Here is an 18,615-nt window from a genome sequence, read left to right on the forward strand (position 1 = left end):
GAAATAGAAAACATTACCTGCTTGTGCTGAAGTTACTACATGCATCCTAACATAACCTAGTTTCAAATTCCGAATCAGGAATTTTGTGGAATTGACCTGGAGCGCTGAAGGTGGTTTTTTGTAGCAGTTTTGCTGTTCCTATTTTGGAACTAGGAAACATACTCGACTGTAATAGTTATTTGTATATCTAGAGTGAAAAGTACGACTTTTTCTCCCTGTGGGAAAAAGTTTGAAGCCCGAGGCGAAGCCGAGGGCAGCAATTTTCCTGAGGGAGAAAAAGTATTTTTCGCTCGTGATGTACACAACATTTTTCCTCCATCAACATTTTTTCATAGAAACTACAAATAAAATCATTCTAATAACTTACGTATTGGTGACAATGATTCCTAACAACATAACCTAAATCTAAAACCTAAAAACCGGTCGTCTGATGGCACTGCCCATTGCACTATCTATCGGCAAAAGTTGTAACAATATTATATCAGCTGAGCAGTTACCAAAAATGGCTGACTCCAGATAACGCGGTTCAGATTTGAATTGCAGATCAAAAATATTTGTTGGCTGGTATTTTGAATAGAATAGAATATTTTAAAAATTGTATAAATTTTTATCATCTACCAATATTAAGAAAATAGACTAATGATTATCATACAAACATATATCTCATGAGTTAATCAAATTTCTGGTTGTGGTATTGAATTCAGTTGACTCAATGACAGACACCTCTATTATGCTTTCTCATCTGAGCTTAGACCTTCTAACCTATTACAATGTAAGTTTCAAAATAGAGATGCTCCCCATGTTATTTAGATGGAGTCACTTTTACTCCCTAGGGAGTTTTTCTGTTTTTTACTACCGAGAGCGAAAAAGTGACACTTTAGTATTAGGTTTCAGGGAGTAAAGTACTTTAGACAGTAGGTGGAGGAAAAGAAAATAATTATATGGTTTCATTACAGTAGAGTATGCTGTAATGAGAATCATATCTTTATTTGTTCTGCAAACAGCTGTTTACCGGCTTGATTTCATGCATGGGAAAAAGCTGAGATTGAATGACTATGACAAAAATGTTTTTACAATTTACTCTATGCATGCCATGCCGACCACACGGGTTTAATATTGATTAATTATATTCGATACTCTGGATTTACTATCTCTATAGTGAGGTCCAGGTTATAATGGCAGTATATGATAAAAATGTTCAAGTAGTTTTCAAAGTTTCTTCTCTTCAAACAGTAGTTTTAGTAGTTTTCTAATATGAATAGTATTTGAGTCTTATTCTTATGTTAAGGAAGCATATTTGGACAATTAACTGTAGTTTTCGTTGTAAAATTTTGAATAAATAAGTAAATATACTCTAGATCTAGATCATAATATATAACTCTGAGGTGTTTCGCAAACAGGTGTTGGAGATTACATCCATATAATGGATTTGGCTGAAGGACATGTTGTTGCTCTTGAGAATATTCTGCAGACATCTTCTGTGGATCGATTCAATGTGTTCAATTTGGGTACTGGAAGAGGCTACTCCGTTTTAGAGGTAAGAATTTCCAAAACAAAAGTTAACCTCTGTTGCATACTGGGTGAATTCTATACCAACTTTATTCACAAACAATTTTATTCACGTTCACTCGGTATTAACTGTGGTACATTACGATGGACTCATTGATGTAAGTTTCATTTTTTTCCATTATTTTCCATCAAAAATAATTCTTCTACTAGTAAACCAACAAATTATCTTGTAAAGTGAAAATAAAAATTTTGAAACACATTATGATTTGTACTTTTATATACAATATCTTCTAGGGCTACTCAATATTTTCAATTGAATCTAGTTATAAAATGAATGATAAATAAGTTAATGAATCCATTCAGCAGGGAAGAATGTGGCATTAACAACAAAATATTATATTCTATTTGATAGCCCTGAGGGCCCTGAAGCTCAGAACCATCTACACCAAAACAAAATCAATACAACAAGCAGAAAAATAAACTTCCACACATTAGACATGAAATACATTCTCTCCGTATTTTTTTATTGATTCAGCACTCCATATTTCCATAGTATCTGCATCAAGTGGATCTTTTTCCTGCATTATGTCATTTCTATTTCTCATGAACAGACACCTACATATCTAGACATCTAAATAATAATTTGATATTTATAATTTTTTGGCCCGGTCGCACAAAAGCCGGTTCAATTTTAACCGTGATTAATTTCACAATCAGAGATGGCCTTTTTGATAAGACGGCTTCTCTGATTGGTTCTCGTGGAATTAATCACGATTAAAATTTAACCGGCTTTTTTATAATCGGCACTTTATTTTTAAATGAGCAAATGAATGATTTTTTTAGGTGATCAATGCATTCAGTGAGGTGAGCGGAAGACAAATAAACTACAGATTTGTAGGGAGGCGCGATGGAGATATCGCTGTCTCTTAATGCTCGCCTAATCTTGCAAAAGAAACTCTTGGTTGGACAGCTAAGCGAGACCTGAAACAAATGTGTAAGTTGATTCAATTCAATAATTATCATCATTAAAATTCAGTTTACAATTTTGGTTCACAATTTTGTTTATGTATTTACATAGTCCATACACACTGAGTTCTTTCTAAAGGCGGCCATTAGTATGAACGATTTAGAACAAAAATATAGTTGTATCCAATGTTTGATTCCATTACGAACTGCTTGTTAAATAATCACTTTTGAACAATTAATTACGACATAGCAGTCAGGTATTTATAAATAAAAGCTATTAGCTTCTACTCACATTAGTGTAGCGCTTTCGGACACTAGGCCCTTCATCAACACTGGCTGTTAATTCCGTTGTTGAATACATATGGTTAGTAAGCAGCGTGGGTTGTGGGAGTGGCGGGATTTTTTTGAACGGTTGGCGGGAATGTTTGAATTTGTGGGTTATTGAAGTAGGAGGTTGAAGAGGCTGTGTGATTTGAAGTTTGTTTGCTCATTAAGGATGTTGTGGGGGTCTTTTTTAGTATGTTTATATATTTCAAATTGTTCCAAGGTGTTTAGTTCAGGCCCTTTGTTTTTGATGTGTAAAATTTTTAAATTTGTGGCTATGTCTCACTAATGTGAGTAGAAGCTAATAGCTTTTATTTATAAATACCTGACTGCTATGTCGTAATTAATTGTTCAAAAGTGAATATAGTTGTATTGACAACATCAACGTCTTATCCTTTCAAGTATCAGAAGTCATTGAAATATCGTAATCTGTGGTCTCTGCTGCTACAATTGACTCTCCGTGCGTACTCTGTGGTCGACCGTTGGATTCAAAACTGCAGTCTGCTCGGTTGAGGAAGGAGACTCAGTCTCCGAAAATTTCCCATTTCTAATATAAGTTTTTAAGTGTTTTCAATCTAATTCATATCTTGTGTCTCCTGTTTTAATTTATATATATAATATATATATATATATATATATATATATATATATATATATATATATATATATGGAGGTATTTTCAACCCTACACCACACCCGAAATCATTTCTGTAACTGGTGACATATTTGTTTCTATTTAGTATAATCTTCCAAAATATGGAATATATAATAATACATGTGGTTTGATAGTCATTCTTGCAGACTATACCACTGCTGGCCACCAATGTAAATGGAGGGGGGGTTGTTTCTTCTCTCCTATAATATTTACCAAAATTATGCTAAGTTTACTGCTATCAATTCATCTACCGGTATTTGAATCCTTGATTGATTGGGAGCTTCTAGTGGATTCGTTCATTCAAATGCACAGATTATCATCATTGTCACATATTCTAGCAAACATAGTAACTACGAGCCAGGAACTTCAATGAAAAGTACTTTTTAAAATTCAACCTCAGGTTTATTGAACTCATTAACGGATCAATAGAAATCATGTCAAATTTTCAAACAGAGTTAATCAGAAAAAGAAGGAATATTCAATTTCAATCTATACATTTTGGGAACCTGCTAACTTGCTGCAACTAAATTTGGGCCTCGGTCATTCTATGTACTAAATTTCAAGTTAAATAAAAACAACAGTTTGGCACTCACCATTTCAAAAATTTCACATTTTATTTTTGAGACCACTTAATCCAAAACTCAATGAACTCAGACGTTATGAAACTCACTACACTCTACTTAAATTAATGCACACAATTAACCTCTTAATTTTACATCTACGGATTCTATCAATTTCAGATTACTATACAAATTACAACAAAAGTATTGATAATGAAAACTTTTCAATTTGTCCCTCTGGATGGGCAACAGACCCATTCAGATGACCGAGGCTCGCGCACCGTTACATGATTTTCCGTTCATGTCTCAATACCAACTGTGGCCTTTTCACTGAAAATTATTCCCCCTCCACGAGCATTGAGCATAACTTCCAGTGGAAAAGCCAAGCTGCAAAAAGGTCAATGCTCGTACAATTTTCAAATATAGTGGCTTTTTCGACATGAAATTGAAACTGTATTTGAAAAATGCACTAAAATTGCTTTAATTTCAACAACTAAGCAACAAGTTAGCAAATTCAAACAAGACAGAGTCAATTCTCACACTAAAAATGCAGGGTTCAACATACAGTTAGAATCAAAGTTCATTTCAGTTCAAAAATCTGAAAAATAATATAAGATACACAAAAAATTACAATACTACCCTCTCAATATCACACTATTACATATATATATAGTGTTTACGAACTCCCTAGAATCAAAGTTCATTTCAGTTCAAAAATCTGAAAAATAATATAAGATACACAAAAAAAACTACAATACTACCCTCTCAATATCACACTATTACATATATATATAGTGTTTACGAACTCCCTACCAATACTCTAGGGCATTGTTCCTGGGTGAAAAACATATCTGAGTATCATATTTAAATTGTCCGGAAGTCTTCATTTAATCAAACAGTGGCCATTTTGATTTTTTCACTTGTTTTTCCTTAATAATGGTTAATCATACGAAATTGAAACTTTGCACAATCATTCATAATAACTGGACAAAGCTACAAAAAAATTACAATAATTTTTAAATTTATAAACCACAATGACAGCCATTCAAAATTTTGTTTTTCAAATAACTCAGAAACCGTTGGTTTTACAAAAACTTTACAAAATAGCTTTTTAGTAAATAAAATTGCCTATTGATTGGTGCCCAATTTTCTAAGATTGGACCAATATGAACTAAGATATGGCAGCTTTAGTGGTTGGTGACCCGCCTTTAGAGGGTTATGTAACGTTGTTTTGTTGTTCGAATTAACCCAAAATGGCTTAAAATTAACATACAATGCAAATAGAGATTGTTGCATCATTGCGATGCGACTCTATCAGCATGCCTTGGTTTGTACTGCAACAAACTTTCAGAGGTCACCTATCACTAAATGTGCCATATCTCAGTCAATATTGATCCAATATTAAAAAATCAGGTACCAATCGATAGGTAATTAAATTTACTAAAAAGGTTATTCTTGTAATTTTTGGTAAAACCAACGGTTTCCGAGTTATTAAAAGAGAAAAAAATTAAATGGGGGCCAAATTGTTTTATGAAATTTGAATTTTTTTTTCTTATTTGAAAAATTATCGTAATTTTTTTAGCTTTGTCTAGTTTTTATAAATGATTGTGCAAGGTTTCAATTTCGTATTTGAAACTTTAAAATTTAAAAAGTGTTTGACAAAATTGATTTTTGCAGGCAATTTGGAGGTACGTCATGACCCACGACCTTTCGGCTGTATGTCGTGCCGACGTAGACAACATGAAAGTCATAAAAATGGTAATGGCTTTGCCACACCTGCCAGCACAGAGAGGACCTCCTCACAGCGACCGAGTTCCTCCCTTCTCAATAGTTGATGGCCTAAATGCAATCATAGATTACATTAATGAGGGAGAGATGGATGCTCGGTTGCAGAACTTAACAGCTTATGTGAGGAGATTCTGGGTGGGTGTGATTGGCGTGGAGTCATTGTCTACTTTTGGTTGCGCCAGGAGGACCAACAATGACCTCGAGTCATTCCACGCCAAACTTCTCTGTGCGTTTGGCGTGAATCTCGACATATGGAGCTTCATAAGTAAGTGATACATTATTATTGGGTCGATTGAATGAAACCTAGAATCAAGCGACTAGCACCTAGTCATTACTTCTTCCTATATTATTGATAAAATTTTGTTGTTTTGAATTAAGTGGTAGTACTGTAGGCTACTATAGCAAAGACAAAAAGATCATGTGCTAATATTTTCTGTATGATGCAAACAGCACGAAAATAATTTGTGGAAATTGGAACGTTGCAAAATACGTATTGATCAACGTTGTCCACAGATAAATAAGAATAGATAATTAATCGATTATCATAAAAAATTATTAGTATCCATGTCAATACTTTTTTGCATAAGCAAAACTAGTTTCGTGCACTCATAAAATTCCTGGTTCCACCTAGGCCTAGTTAGTGCTAGCCAACCTCATTCAACCGATTCCAAATTGGAATTAGCAACTGCTCTGGGTTTTATTCAATCAATTTATTTTTAGGCACTCTATATATTTATAATAGTTAGATAAAAGAGCAAAATGACAATGATTCATTCTATCACTCACTCATAATCAACAGAACTAAAAATCTACTGGACCAAATAGGCTCAAATTCAACATAGTTGGCCAACTAGAGGCGCTCTAAGAACAGATTTGAAAAATTTCCAGAGATTTTTCCAGAGAGGCACCCAAGAACAGCATTTTTCCAACGTTTTCTCAGCTATTTCAAGAACTAATTGGCAAAAAATGTTCAAATTTGATACACAGGCTCTGCTGAGGTATGAAAATGTTGTATTGGTAGGGTTTTGAAATAACGCCCAAGTTCCGACCAAGATCAGCGCTTTTTGAGCATTTTTCCTGCGTTTTCTGGGCGGAGCCCACTGGCTAGACAGATGAGTCATCCGGCTAGTTCAATATGAATTCATAGTTAAATTCGAGTTGTTGTTGGATATTCAATTAAAGTAGATAGGCTGTCGATGATATTAATAGATAGGTAGAGGATGCCTTCTGGTGTATTTTATTCTGTGTTGCTCATAGTGCCATGCCATGTTGTATCATCTAATCATTGACAAACAAGTATACATCCCCCCCCACTCATAGTTCATATGACTCCTCTTATCTTAAACTCCTATATTATAAATTGACAATTGATTATTGTTTACGAATCACTACCGTACCGTACTAAACATGAAACAAATCGATTATAATAATAATTATTATTATTAAAATTAGGTATTTGATTTTAATGAGACAAATGTGTATTCCAAAATCATTCAGCTTGCGTTCACGCCAATTTGAATCTGCACTTGATCAAATATACAGCTGCAAGATCAATAAAAAAGTGGTTCAACTGATGAGAGCACAGTAGTTATTTCAAGTCCTTTGAAGTTTGCAATTGTTTAAAATTTTCTTGTAATAAGTTTTGAATTAATTGCTTTTTAGGAAGGCTCCAGTTAATAGAGAGAACCTCCTATGACAATCTCATTAGAGTACATAGAGAGATTGCGGTCAACCGACCGAAAAAAGACAAAGTTACTCGCGATGTCAAGAAGGCGATATGTCGTCTTATAAACGGCGAGATCACAATAATACACTTTCTGAGTGCAGTGGCTCATGGTGCCGACAACATTATCAATAGGCCACTGCCTCAGAATGAGTGGTTCCTTCTTGACATCGCTGGAGAGGAAGAAGTAATGTGAGAAGGTAAGAGTCAGATTGGCAAGATAACCATTACAATCAATGGTCGACAGCCAAAAAGTTACATATTACTTGTACCTTAATTTTAGTATGTGGAAATTATCATTCACAGAGTAATTTTTGAATAGTTATTTTTCATTTCAAATGGGCCCCCCGATGAATCCTGATGTCATAATTATTCTTGTGAAAGAAATATTTAGCTGTATCCATAATTTTTACCAACTCTGCACTAGTGACACCCTGGGTTGGAGAACTCACTCATGAAATGTATTGTAATTTTTGAAACGCGCAACTTTTAATTATACAGAGTTGATTAAAATTATGAAAACAGCTAAATATTTCTTCTACAAGAATTATTTGAAAGGATGTTTCATTGGGGATCATATTTGAAATAAAAAAATACTCTTTCGCTTCAACATCTTTGTCCCTCATATGAATCGAAATTCATTTTTTTTTTAAATGAGAAGATGGTCATGTGATACATGATTTCAATACAGAGTTCCAAGAGAAAACCGCACATTGATATCTCAATCAGTATCAATTTTTTGATGTAAAAGTTGCAAATTAGCTGAAATCATGTGTCAGCCCAAGAAGGACTGTCTGTGTGACAGCTCCCAAATAGCCTCAGCTGATGTTATGAATGAATGGAAAAACTGTAGTAATTGCATGCAATGAATTCTTCAGCTGGCTTAATGATGAATAACAACAAATGTTTTTCTTGAGCAATTTCAATGTTATTTGTTATATCCTGAAAAAGGACGAAGGAGTCGGTAAATTTTGTTGTCCAACGAGCTTGAGCTGTAAAGAGTCGAAGAGTATGTGTTCATAATTTGAAGTTGATTGATCAAATCTTTCAAAAGTTATTGTTGAATATTCACACAGACGGACAACGACTTTGGCCTTGAGTTGAGAGTAAAAACTCGCTAATGCTCGATTAAATAAGTGTTTTTTCTCACATGAAAAATCACTGTTGTTGGGTCTAGTCCAACAAGGAAAGTTCAGACTTGATCATTGTTGAAGCTTTGTCCAGATGCTGCATTACAGATCTGACTCGACTAAAATTATAAAATTATAATGTACAACAGACAGCATTGGAATAATCAAGAAATAGATTGAGAGTCATAAGAAAATATGATTGGACTAATGTGAATGATAGTGCTTACTATTTAATTTATAAAATCTATCACTTTATTTTTTAATCACACAATATAATACAACTTGGATAAAATATAGAAATGAAAAATATAAATGAATGTTTAAATATAGATTGAAATACAAACCTCAGTACCCTTTAAAATTATTTATCACAACATGATTCGGATATTAAATACCATTTTCAAGTTTGAAAAGTTTTTCAAGTTTGAAAATGGCATTTAATGTACGAATCATGTTGTGATAAAATAATTTAAAAGAGTACTGAGATTTGTATTTCTATTGATATTACAAAAAGCCCTAAAGAAAAAGACAAATGAGTGTTTATATGTGATTGAGAAACTACTACACCAATTATTATGAAAGTTTGGGAAAATGTTGCGTGAATAAGTCTTAAGTCTAGTAACACACACATCAATTTTTGAACTTACGATTTTATGCCATCCTAATAAATTTGATTAAATTGAACAAAATTTGACAAACATATTATGATGTGATCATGAGTTTGTCAAGCTCCTGGTAGAGTTTATAAGGACGAAAAAAAATTGTTCATTCAAAAATTGATGTGTGTGTAGTTTAGACTTTGGACGTTCGATAAAAATTGTTAGAATTTTTATTGTACAACCAAAACTTGAAGTAGCTTTTAGACACATTGATTCTATATCGTGGACGTGCATTTTCAATTATTTGCTCCAGCTGCTTGCCAGCAGTAACATATTGCCATTTAAAAGCCAAAACATAAACTCCCACACATTTTCTTCTACCTTTGAACCAAATAAAATACAATTTATTGGGTCATGTTTATTTATGACTCGACTGCCTGTGTATCAGCCTGCAATGTAAACGCAATGCTGTGACAACGTCCCATGTTCATGAACATCACAATGTCCTACTTTTGTTTCTGTTTGTCTGGTAGGAATATGCACTCGAAGATGTGAGACACTCCCTAAAGTAGGAACTTTGAATAATTTTACCCATTGAATAGTCAATATTGTAAATAAGGATATTTATTTAAAAAACTCTTATTTTTCTGAAATACAAAAGTTTTTTAAGTTGCCCGATTTGAAAAAAATGTCATAATTAGTTTGTGTTTTATTTCTGGTTCAACATTTTTCTTAATAACTCAATATTTTCAAGTTCTGAGAGTTTATTGAATGTCATCATTCTATTATATTCGGTTTTTAATCAAATCAAATTCAAAATTTTTAGTTTTATTTCTGGATTGAAAAAAAGAACTCAATTCAAGAGAATAGCATAACCTATCATTTTTATTCATTCATAACTCCACCTTCATTGTATTATCATTCATCCCATCATCATCACCTAGGCTTACAATACTTCTACAAAGTCGCCTTTGTAAAATAATAAATAATCAATATTATTGATTGATAAATTAACAGGATTGGCTCGTCAAGTGCTTCAAAGGCCTAGAAATCTTTCTAGTTTGATCACCGTATGACTTGTTTATCAATAATCACCTCGGTCGGTCTTCTAAAGCTGCGTTTATACCAAAGTTATCAACAAAATGTTTATTTTTTATAACATGTTCAAGATATGACTACAGTTATCCAAATTGATTGTAAAATTACTTTTTATGATATAAACATCCTTTTTCTACTAGCCTGAGCTGTATGAGGCTTAGAAACTAGGATATTTCAGAGGCAGCACTCAGTGCTGCTACGCGCCCACTCATGCAAGTTTCAAGGACGCGCCCACCGGAAGGTTAAATATTACTAAGAATATTTCTGATATGAATTATGGAGTTGTCTGATACTTTCATTTAGGATGAAACTTTCATTACACATAGGATGTCTAATCTGGCAAGTCAAGCAGTTTATTCAGATCCAGTTATTGCAGATTCGGCTCATAGTTTCCAATACCGTAGCTATGATGACTCTTATTGGTAGAGATACGGTATATTAACTTTGAATATCATATTTTTACCCTTTTGAAAATGAATATTTTTACAAATTTTGAATTTTATTTGGGAAGCTGTCAATTGTAATTAGGAATTGTGAATTGTTATTGAGAATAGTAAGATGTAAGTTACTTGGGAAGTTGTTAATTGAAGATTAGAAAATAATCACTTGTCCAACGTCATATTCCATACTTGCATTCTTTGCATGAATTTTAATTCATGAACAAGATCAACTGGATTTTCAATCAGATTTCTTAATTAAAACAGAAACTTTTGACTAACAAATCTTATTACCGCATATCAAATTGAATTCATATTTCTCAAATACAATTCACTATTCTTAATGATGTGATAACTTCTAAAATACAAATGTCTATTCTCAATTATTACAATTGATACTTTCTTGAAATTTAAAAAGGTATAGATTATTACAAGTCTGGTATAGGTAATACCTACACATTTATAATCAATTCAACCAGATTTTAGCGAATACTTAGCCGTGATAAAAAATAACCATTTAATAACAATAATAATGAATAATAATTTAATGCTTTTATTAAATCAAGAGCTTTTACAAACACAATTTTGAATCAATACAATATAAAATACCTTTGAATAATAACTTATCCACTGAGTAAACTGAATTCATTCAATCACAACAATACATGAAAAAGGATTGTCTGTTTCATTGTTAAATCATGACTAAGTGCCAAAAGCCGGTTAAATTTTAATCGTGATTAATTCCAGGAGAGCCATCAGACAAACCGTCTTATAAAAAAGCCTTTTCAGATTGGTTCTCGTGGAATTAATCACGGTTAAAATTTAACTGGCTTCTGTGCAACTAACATTAATTATTAGAGATTATTAATATAAAATTATCAAACAAATATGAGAAAAATAACATTGTAAAAATCATCTGTCTGTAATAATTATTTTAGTAAAAATAGAATATTGCTATTACCCGATTTCATTCTTTACTATTCTTCCATTTTTTTTTAATAATGCAATGTTTCCATATACCGGTAACAATCATTGCCTATTAAAATTACGCCAATGATAAGGCTAAAAACAGCGTTTTGAAGTGCATTATTGCATTTCGAAAATTACACAAAGTACATCTAATTGAAATTTTGTGAAGTTTATAACAAGATAAGCAATGCAATTATTACTGATAAGAATGTACTAGAATAATAATGTTTTAACAAAGTGAAACCGGTGATTAGGTTAGTAATTAATTAGTTTAGTTGGCTAAAGTGCACGTCTACTTTATTATTGTAGCTACAATACATACAGCCTATCTAAATAATCTTCTACATCATTTATTTTATAAATTAATACAAATAAATGTAAAAATGATTCAAACTTTTCTTTTAGCTAGCTCTACGTAACGTATTAAATATATATTGTTTTAAATTATTTTCATATAAGTATGTTAAGTTTTAAATCAGTTACCTTTGATTTGTAACTTGAAGTAAGTTCAAATAATAATAAATAAATAAAATGTGAACGCACTGTAAGCATGTAAGCAATAAACAGTGTTAACATAACCTTTAAACCGAGAAGTGTAAAGCTTTTACAGAGTGGAAACGTGGAACGATCCTATCGTTCCACTCAAGTTTATACCCACCCGTGTGAAACAGTGTCTGTGATTGTACTACTTCCCCTCCCGCTTCAAGCTGGTTTCAATGCCCAATAGGGGATCGGCTGTCGGGAACGATCTCGGGTTAGGTCTAAGATTCAAGTCGACGGTTTGGCATTTCTCTTAATGTTTATATGTTGCGCATTTATAGATTACGCGTAAATAGATTTTCATGAAATTTGACAGGTATGTTCTTTTTTAAATTGCGCGTCGACGTATATACAAGGTTTTTGAGCCTCCTTCAAACGTCAATATTAGAGTAAAAATCAGACTATAGAACTATTCATCATAAATCAGATGTTTAGTGGACTATAATACTGTACTACCCGTTCAAAAACATCGAACATCTTGAAAATGTATCTTATCATCAACATTAGTAGACAGTTGACTATAATACTACCCGTTCAAAAACATCGAACATCTTGAAAATGTATCTTTCCATCAACGTTGTAGACAGTTGCAGCCAGACCTGATAACAGCGCTCACACTCTCATTCCGGGACGACACGTCACGGTACGATAGGACAGAAAGCTCTGTGTTTATTAAGGATTTTTTCTAGACATTTTAAATTGATAGATTATTTATTAATTTTTGAGAAAACATAACAGGCACAGCCACCTCTAATACAAGACCCCGGCCTAAGATATTGCAACGTCGCAGTGTAGGCCTGGAATCTAATACATGATTGGTGAAAAAGATCAGCTGGTATTTTAAAAAATATTTTCACCAATCATGTATTAGATTCTAGGCCTACACTGCGACGTTGCAATATCGTAGGCCGGGGCCTTGTATTAGAGGTGGCTATGCAACAGGTCAATGTAACTTACTGAGCGCGAGGTCTACTGTTCACAGAACTACTAGTTTTATTGTGTTTATATATATTAATTTTATTGTGCTTGTGTTGTATTGATTGTTTTCAGTTGCTGATAAAATCGATTCAATAAAAAGTGTGTATTGATTAATTTGTGTACCCTAGGAGTATATTGATTACATTGTTGGCTAAACAGTGTGCGTTCTTTTGCAGTGTATTGAAATGTTGGAAACAGAATGACCGCACAGAGGAATCTCACTAATTTGAGAGAAGATTTGAAAACGTGAGAATACTTGAATGTTACTGCTCATTAATCTCCAGCCTTGGATTACTTCATAACTTGGTGCATTATACACCACCAAACTGAGTTTACTTCAGGTTAGTTGATGATTTTCTCTGTATTTGTAATGTTTTGATTGAATTGTGATGTTTGATTGTGCACTTTGCGATGCTGCTTGCATGATGTAGAATGCATCCTGCGATAAGACGTATTCTTATATTAATATATACACACTTATACTCTGATAATAGTCTCTGTGAAGCTTTTTAAAAACAAATTCGACTGGTGTATTGTGGTGGAAATATGAGTGAATTTGAACTGAGCCTCGATGGTTCTATCAGCGCCGTCAGTCGGTGATATAGTTTCAATGATCTACGATTTATTTGCTAATTCTCTCACTCGATTAGGCTATTTTCCGTGATGTTACCAGATTTGGGAGACGCTTGAACGGTTTTAGTAGACAGTAATTGAAAAAATTGTAAAAATTTATGATAGTAAACAGCTTGTACAGCATCTGGGGTTGCTAAGATAATTGGGCTTGTAAAGTATCTTCAAGCTTCTTCGTAGATCTTTTCGCATTATCCTTGAAATATCGGAAAAATATTCCCTTGAAGTACTCCAGTCAGTAATAAACAAAAGTGTTCATTTAGGCCGACATGAATAATTTGACTGCATGTTTTGTTGTTTATAAAATCTTGATAGTGTGAAAATATTTCCTTTAGGTTTTTATCTTTCACTTCTGTCTACTATAGAAACATTTCTCTGCTCTGCCTTTTTTAATAGTTCTTGTTTGGTGAATGTACAGTTGGGTCCACTGATTCTAGACACATGGACGATTCTTTCGTTAAAAATGTGATAATTTCGCAGTTGCTTCTTATATTATTTTCAGTTTTGTAACTTTAATCCTACTTTGTAACTTGTCTACTAGTAATTGTCGAAAAAATTTCGTTTAATAGCATACATAATTTCTTTAATTCATAGTAATTTTAGGAAAGGGAGCTAACTGACTAGCCTGGCCAACTCAATTGCATACTAACTAATTAACAATTTGTAGGTCTTGAACTATCTATTATCTTCCTGAACTATTTATCCTGTGATCTAAGCAGCCTTGCATTAGCTATCTTATAGCTTTACTTGCGCGGCTTTTATGCGAAATAGACTTGCAATTTTTGCGTAGTGTTACTTATTTGAACCAAAGTATTCTTATAATACTGGAACTTTTATTTATACTTCGATTGGACTTGAAATAAAATAGCGGTCAATTTACTGCAGAATTGTATGAAATTGCTGTTAACTGAAACATGTTCTTGACAACGGGTTGTACACACAACGAACGTTATATTTTTAATGTTTCCTCAATCATAACTAATGCATAGAATGAACTTGTATATCCAAATACACATGTATCTTTAAACTCTCTAGAGAGCGAACTATGATCTTTTACATTTTTTATTGGCAATGTCATATAAGCATTTCCAGAGATCATTAGAATTATTAACAATAGCTAATGATTCATCATTATTTGAACAACCATAATGGAAATGACCGGTTTCTAATGCATCCAATAATTCAAAAATTTCAGATAGAATTGGAAAGTGAAGATTTTCTGTTTTTGTTAATGCAAGATCACTCACCTCATCACCCGTTGAAAATTTAATATTCTTTGCAATTAGATCAAATTCATTGAATGAAATTGTCATCAAGAGACGAGATAGTTTCTTGAACTTTGAAAAGCTATAACAATCAACCATATTTTTCAGTTGAGTGTATGTACAGGTAAAACGTGATAAGAAACTACTTGTATCTGCACACTTATAGCATTGAGCTTCAACGCATGTGAGATCTTTACAGCTCAACTAACAAAGCAATACTGAACGATTAAACCTAGACATTGCAGGTACAATGGAAAATGAAAACAATCGAGTATACACTAGAAATTTATTTACACAATTCACTACAATTGTTCATCACTTCCTCTTCAATTTTTATTAGTTTACTAACAGACAGTTTATGGGGTCTGTAATAGCATAGATAATCATTTATATCGTTCAAATTCACTGTGTTTAAGAAAATGTCTTTTAGTTGTTTCACCAAATGATGATTTTCATGAGTTGAATGTTTAATTGCAATTTCACAGGCATCATACCAATCAATACACTGTTCTAACCTCATTTCCAATTCACTATCAGCTTGCATCCACTTGCACGGGTCCATGATGAGCAAATGAAGAAACTATACATATGTCGGTACTAATATAGAGAAATTAAACGGTTCCTGTGCCTTCCCTCCAATGCAACATGCACGAGCAGTATGATATTTCAATGCTTGCATACAATAAACACATTGAATTTCTTGTCCGTTATAGAAAAAGCCATATCTTGCAAAGTTTTTCTTTTCTGTATTTGAATAGAATTGACATTTTTTCATGCTAAGCATTCTATTGTTTTCGCACATGAAATTTGGAGATGAGTCCATATTTTTCATTATCGAAGTATTGTAATGAACCGCCGCGAAGAGCGCACATCGACCGTGCGGATTGCGATGATGAATTTCACAGGCATTATAACACCAAGAACTTGTAAAGTAGTTAAAATTTGGTTTCTCAATTTCATCCGGTAAACAACATACGTTTTTGTGTAACCTTCTAAGAAACTTAGCTTTCTCTGTACCTTTTGTGTAGATTTTATCATATCCTTCAAGATAAGATATCAATAATTCGTCTGTATAAATAAAATGACCATCTTCCCAGCGTATTTTGTGATAATTGTTCTCTGCCCATGTTACTTGCTTACGCAATTTAGCATTCAATTCCGACTTTGCAAATGGCGACTTGAAATGTAACACAACAAAGCTATTTACCTGATCTACGATTCCGATTTCTTTCACGATAATTTGATTAGAATTTCCCTTGAACCAATGCATGTCGACTGTTGCAAATTTTTTACAGGAGAGTGTTTCTTCCTCCTCTTGTGCTGTTTTGTCCTCCTCCTCCTTTGTCCTCCTTTGTCCTCCTTCTCCTCCTTCTCCTCCTCCTCCTCCTCCATTCTCCTCCTGTGGTTTAGGTGTACTACATCTTGAGTGATAGTAGAAGAAGTCTTGTTCGGTGTCAAGATCACACTGCGTGTCAATAGATTGTGTTTTCTTCTCAGAATTAGAAGACATTATAGGTGTACTACATCTTGAGTCATAGTAGATGCTGTCTTCCTCCTCCTCCTCCTTATCAAGATCACACTGTATCCCGATAGAGCGTGTTTTCTTCTCAGAATTAGAAGACATTCTAGATGTTAACCGATCAAAGCTAAAACCTCAAATGAGTAAAATTTGAAAAATGCAATACTTATATAGCTTGTGCTCTATCGAGAAATTACTGAACTTCCTTCACCATGGAAGTAAGAGGAGTGTACTCCATGATACGATCACTGATTAAAATGCAATAAGCGGAAGTATTTGGAGGTACAGCTTCCTTAAATTCCATATCTATTCTAATATCTGTGGAGGATTTCAAATGAGAAGATTGATGTGAACAGTCAATTACAATCAGGGGTGTTTTAGTACAAAATGTGTCAAAATCAATCTCTGTTCCAAGCTCAGTATTGATACTATGGTTATAGTACGCCGAGGGAAAATCCAAAAACATACGGTACATCAATTCTTGTTTACCAAGGAGGTTTTCATAAGGAAAATAGTCAGAGTTCAAGTAGACCTTTGCATTTTGAAGATTACAACTATCAAATTCCGAGATTGATTTATTAATTTTATTCTTACGATCTGTTTGAAACGCTAAAACAACATACTTTGGTGTGTCGAGATGGGATGCAGTTTTTACTGCCCAAGAATGAACAGTGCTATTTTGTAAATTTGGTAATTCTGAAATCTCCCAATGACGAAAGCTCAGCTTCAGCGGTGTATCAGCATCGAGCAATCTCAAAAATTTCAACCTCACATGATCTTCTAAAGTAATATAGGGAATTCTCCATTGAAGCTTCGTTATTTTTATATTAACGTTTGTTGCTTCTGTAGACTCGATGCAATTGAGATCTGTTGGTGATCTTAATAATACAAGTTCTTGTTTCAAGTTTAAAATTATTCTTTGAAAGTCTTCAAAAAATGGTAAAACTAATTTAAGAGGTACACAGAATGTAAACTTATTATCTTTCAGTGTATATCCTGCTCTGTCAAACCCGGCCAAGTGATATGTGTTCTTATCAAACATATTTTTCACTAGTATAGCTTTAATTGTTGATGTTAATCCAATTAGTCTTGATTTAGAAATTTGTTGTCCAGCCAATTCATATCGAATTTCATCAAAGAGATTTCCAATGAGGTTACTGGATAATATATACTTAGCTTCTATCGGAGCATCCCCAGCCTTCGCAGCTGGTTTTGTACACTTCACCTCCCCCTCAATAAATATAAATGATTTGCATGGAAGGCTGTACTGATCCATAGAAGCCACATGGATGCGAGCTTCATCTGAGGGTTTAATTTCTTGACCCGAATATACTGTATGAGTATGGAACTGAAATTTAGTAATATCATTATAGAACTCGAGTTGAGATTCAACATCGAGAATTTCACTAATTGCTGCGCCGTACATGACGCCAATCTACTATAAATCCCAACTTTTCCAATATTCTCGCGCTTTTCGCTGATATAGCACGTAGCTTTTTAGGTGTTGACTCTATCACGTTCGAGTCTCTAATGAGCTTCTGTGAGCAAATGCTAGTGCGAGGTTTGAAAACGAGGAATCCCATTTCAAGTTCTTTGTTTTTCACGAATGTGAAGTCTAATTGTAATTATATCTCCTCGGAAATCAATAAACGATCCTTCTTGATCGGTTACCTTTACATTAATGCTTTGAATTCTATGTGTGTTTAAAGGCATATAGATTATCGGATTAGGCGTTTCATTTATCAAATACCCGCTAGGTACTCTAGGTGAGAACTCGTATATAATATGTTTCTGTTTGCCATCGGAGTAACTCCCACAGGCTATATTGCACTCAACTACAATAGAGTCAATATTTGTTATGCTAACTAAATGCTGAGAATAATACCATTTATTCGGTTGTAATATAACATTATCAAAACCAAGCA

The 18,615-nt window shown here is 33.3% G+C and overlaps 2 protein-coding genes across 2 annotated transcripts; both read left to right on the forward strand.

Moving 5' to 3' along the window:
* The first annotated feature begins 1,377 nt into the window (after nt 1–1,377).
* On the forward strand, nt 1,378–2,879 carry LOC120355234 (UDP-glucose 4-epimerase-like). The gene is made up of 2 exons (XM_039443575.1): nt 1,378–1,537; nt 2,353–2,879. The coding sequence occupies exons 1-2, from the start codon at nt 1,424–1,426 to the stop codon at nt 2,437–2,439; spliced, it is 201 nt and encodes a 66-aa protein (XP_039299509.1). The 5' UTR covers nt 1,378–1,423; the 3' UTR covers nt 2,440–2,879.
* A 2,754-nt stretch (nt 2,880–5,633) lies between these two features.
* LOC120355233 lies at nt 5,634–7,808 on the forward strand. The gene is made up of 2 exons (XM_039443574.1): nt 5,634–6,067; nt 7,465–7,808. The coding sequence occupies exons 1-2, from the start codon at nt 5,710–5,712 to the stop codon at nt 7,719–7,721; spliced, it is 615 nt and encodes a 204-aa protein (XP_039299508.1). The 5' UTR covers nt 5,634–5,709; the 3' UTR covers nt 7,722–7,808.
* The last annotated feature ends 10,807 nt before the right edge of the window (nt 7,809–18,615 follow it).

Source organism: Nilaparvata lugens, chromosome Y, assembly GCF_014356525.2.
Source record: "Nilaparvata lugens isolate BPH chromosome Y, ASM1435652v1, whole genome shotgun sequence".
Classification (NCBI taxonomy): Eukaryota; Metazoa; Arthropoda; class Insecta; order Hemiptera; family Delphacidae; genus Nilaparvata; species Nilaparvata lugens.

What these genes read in the sequence shown, in the direction of transcription:
- LOC120355234 (XM_039443575.1), top strand. Translation starts at nt 1,424, where the DNA reads ATGGATTTGGCTGAAGGACATGTTGTTGCTCTTGAGAATATTCTGCAG. An exon ending in GAGGCTACTCCGTTTTAGAG is followed by an intron (nt 1,538 to 2,352) that starts GTAAGAATTTCC and finishes TGATTTTTTTAG; the next exon opens with GTGATCAATGCATTCAGTGA.
- LOC120355233 (XM_039443574.1), top strand. Translation starts at nt 5,710, where the DNA reads ATGACCCACGACCTTTCGGCTGTATGTCGTGCCGACGTAGACAACATG. An exon ending in CGACATATGGAGCTTCATAA is followed by an intron (nt 6,068 to 7,464) that starts GTAAGTGATACA and finishes ATTGCTTTTTAG; the next exon opens with GAAGGCTCCAGTTAATAGAG.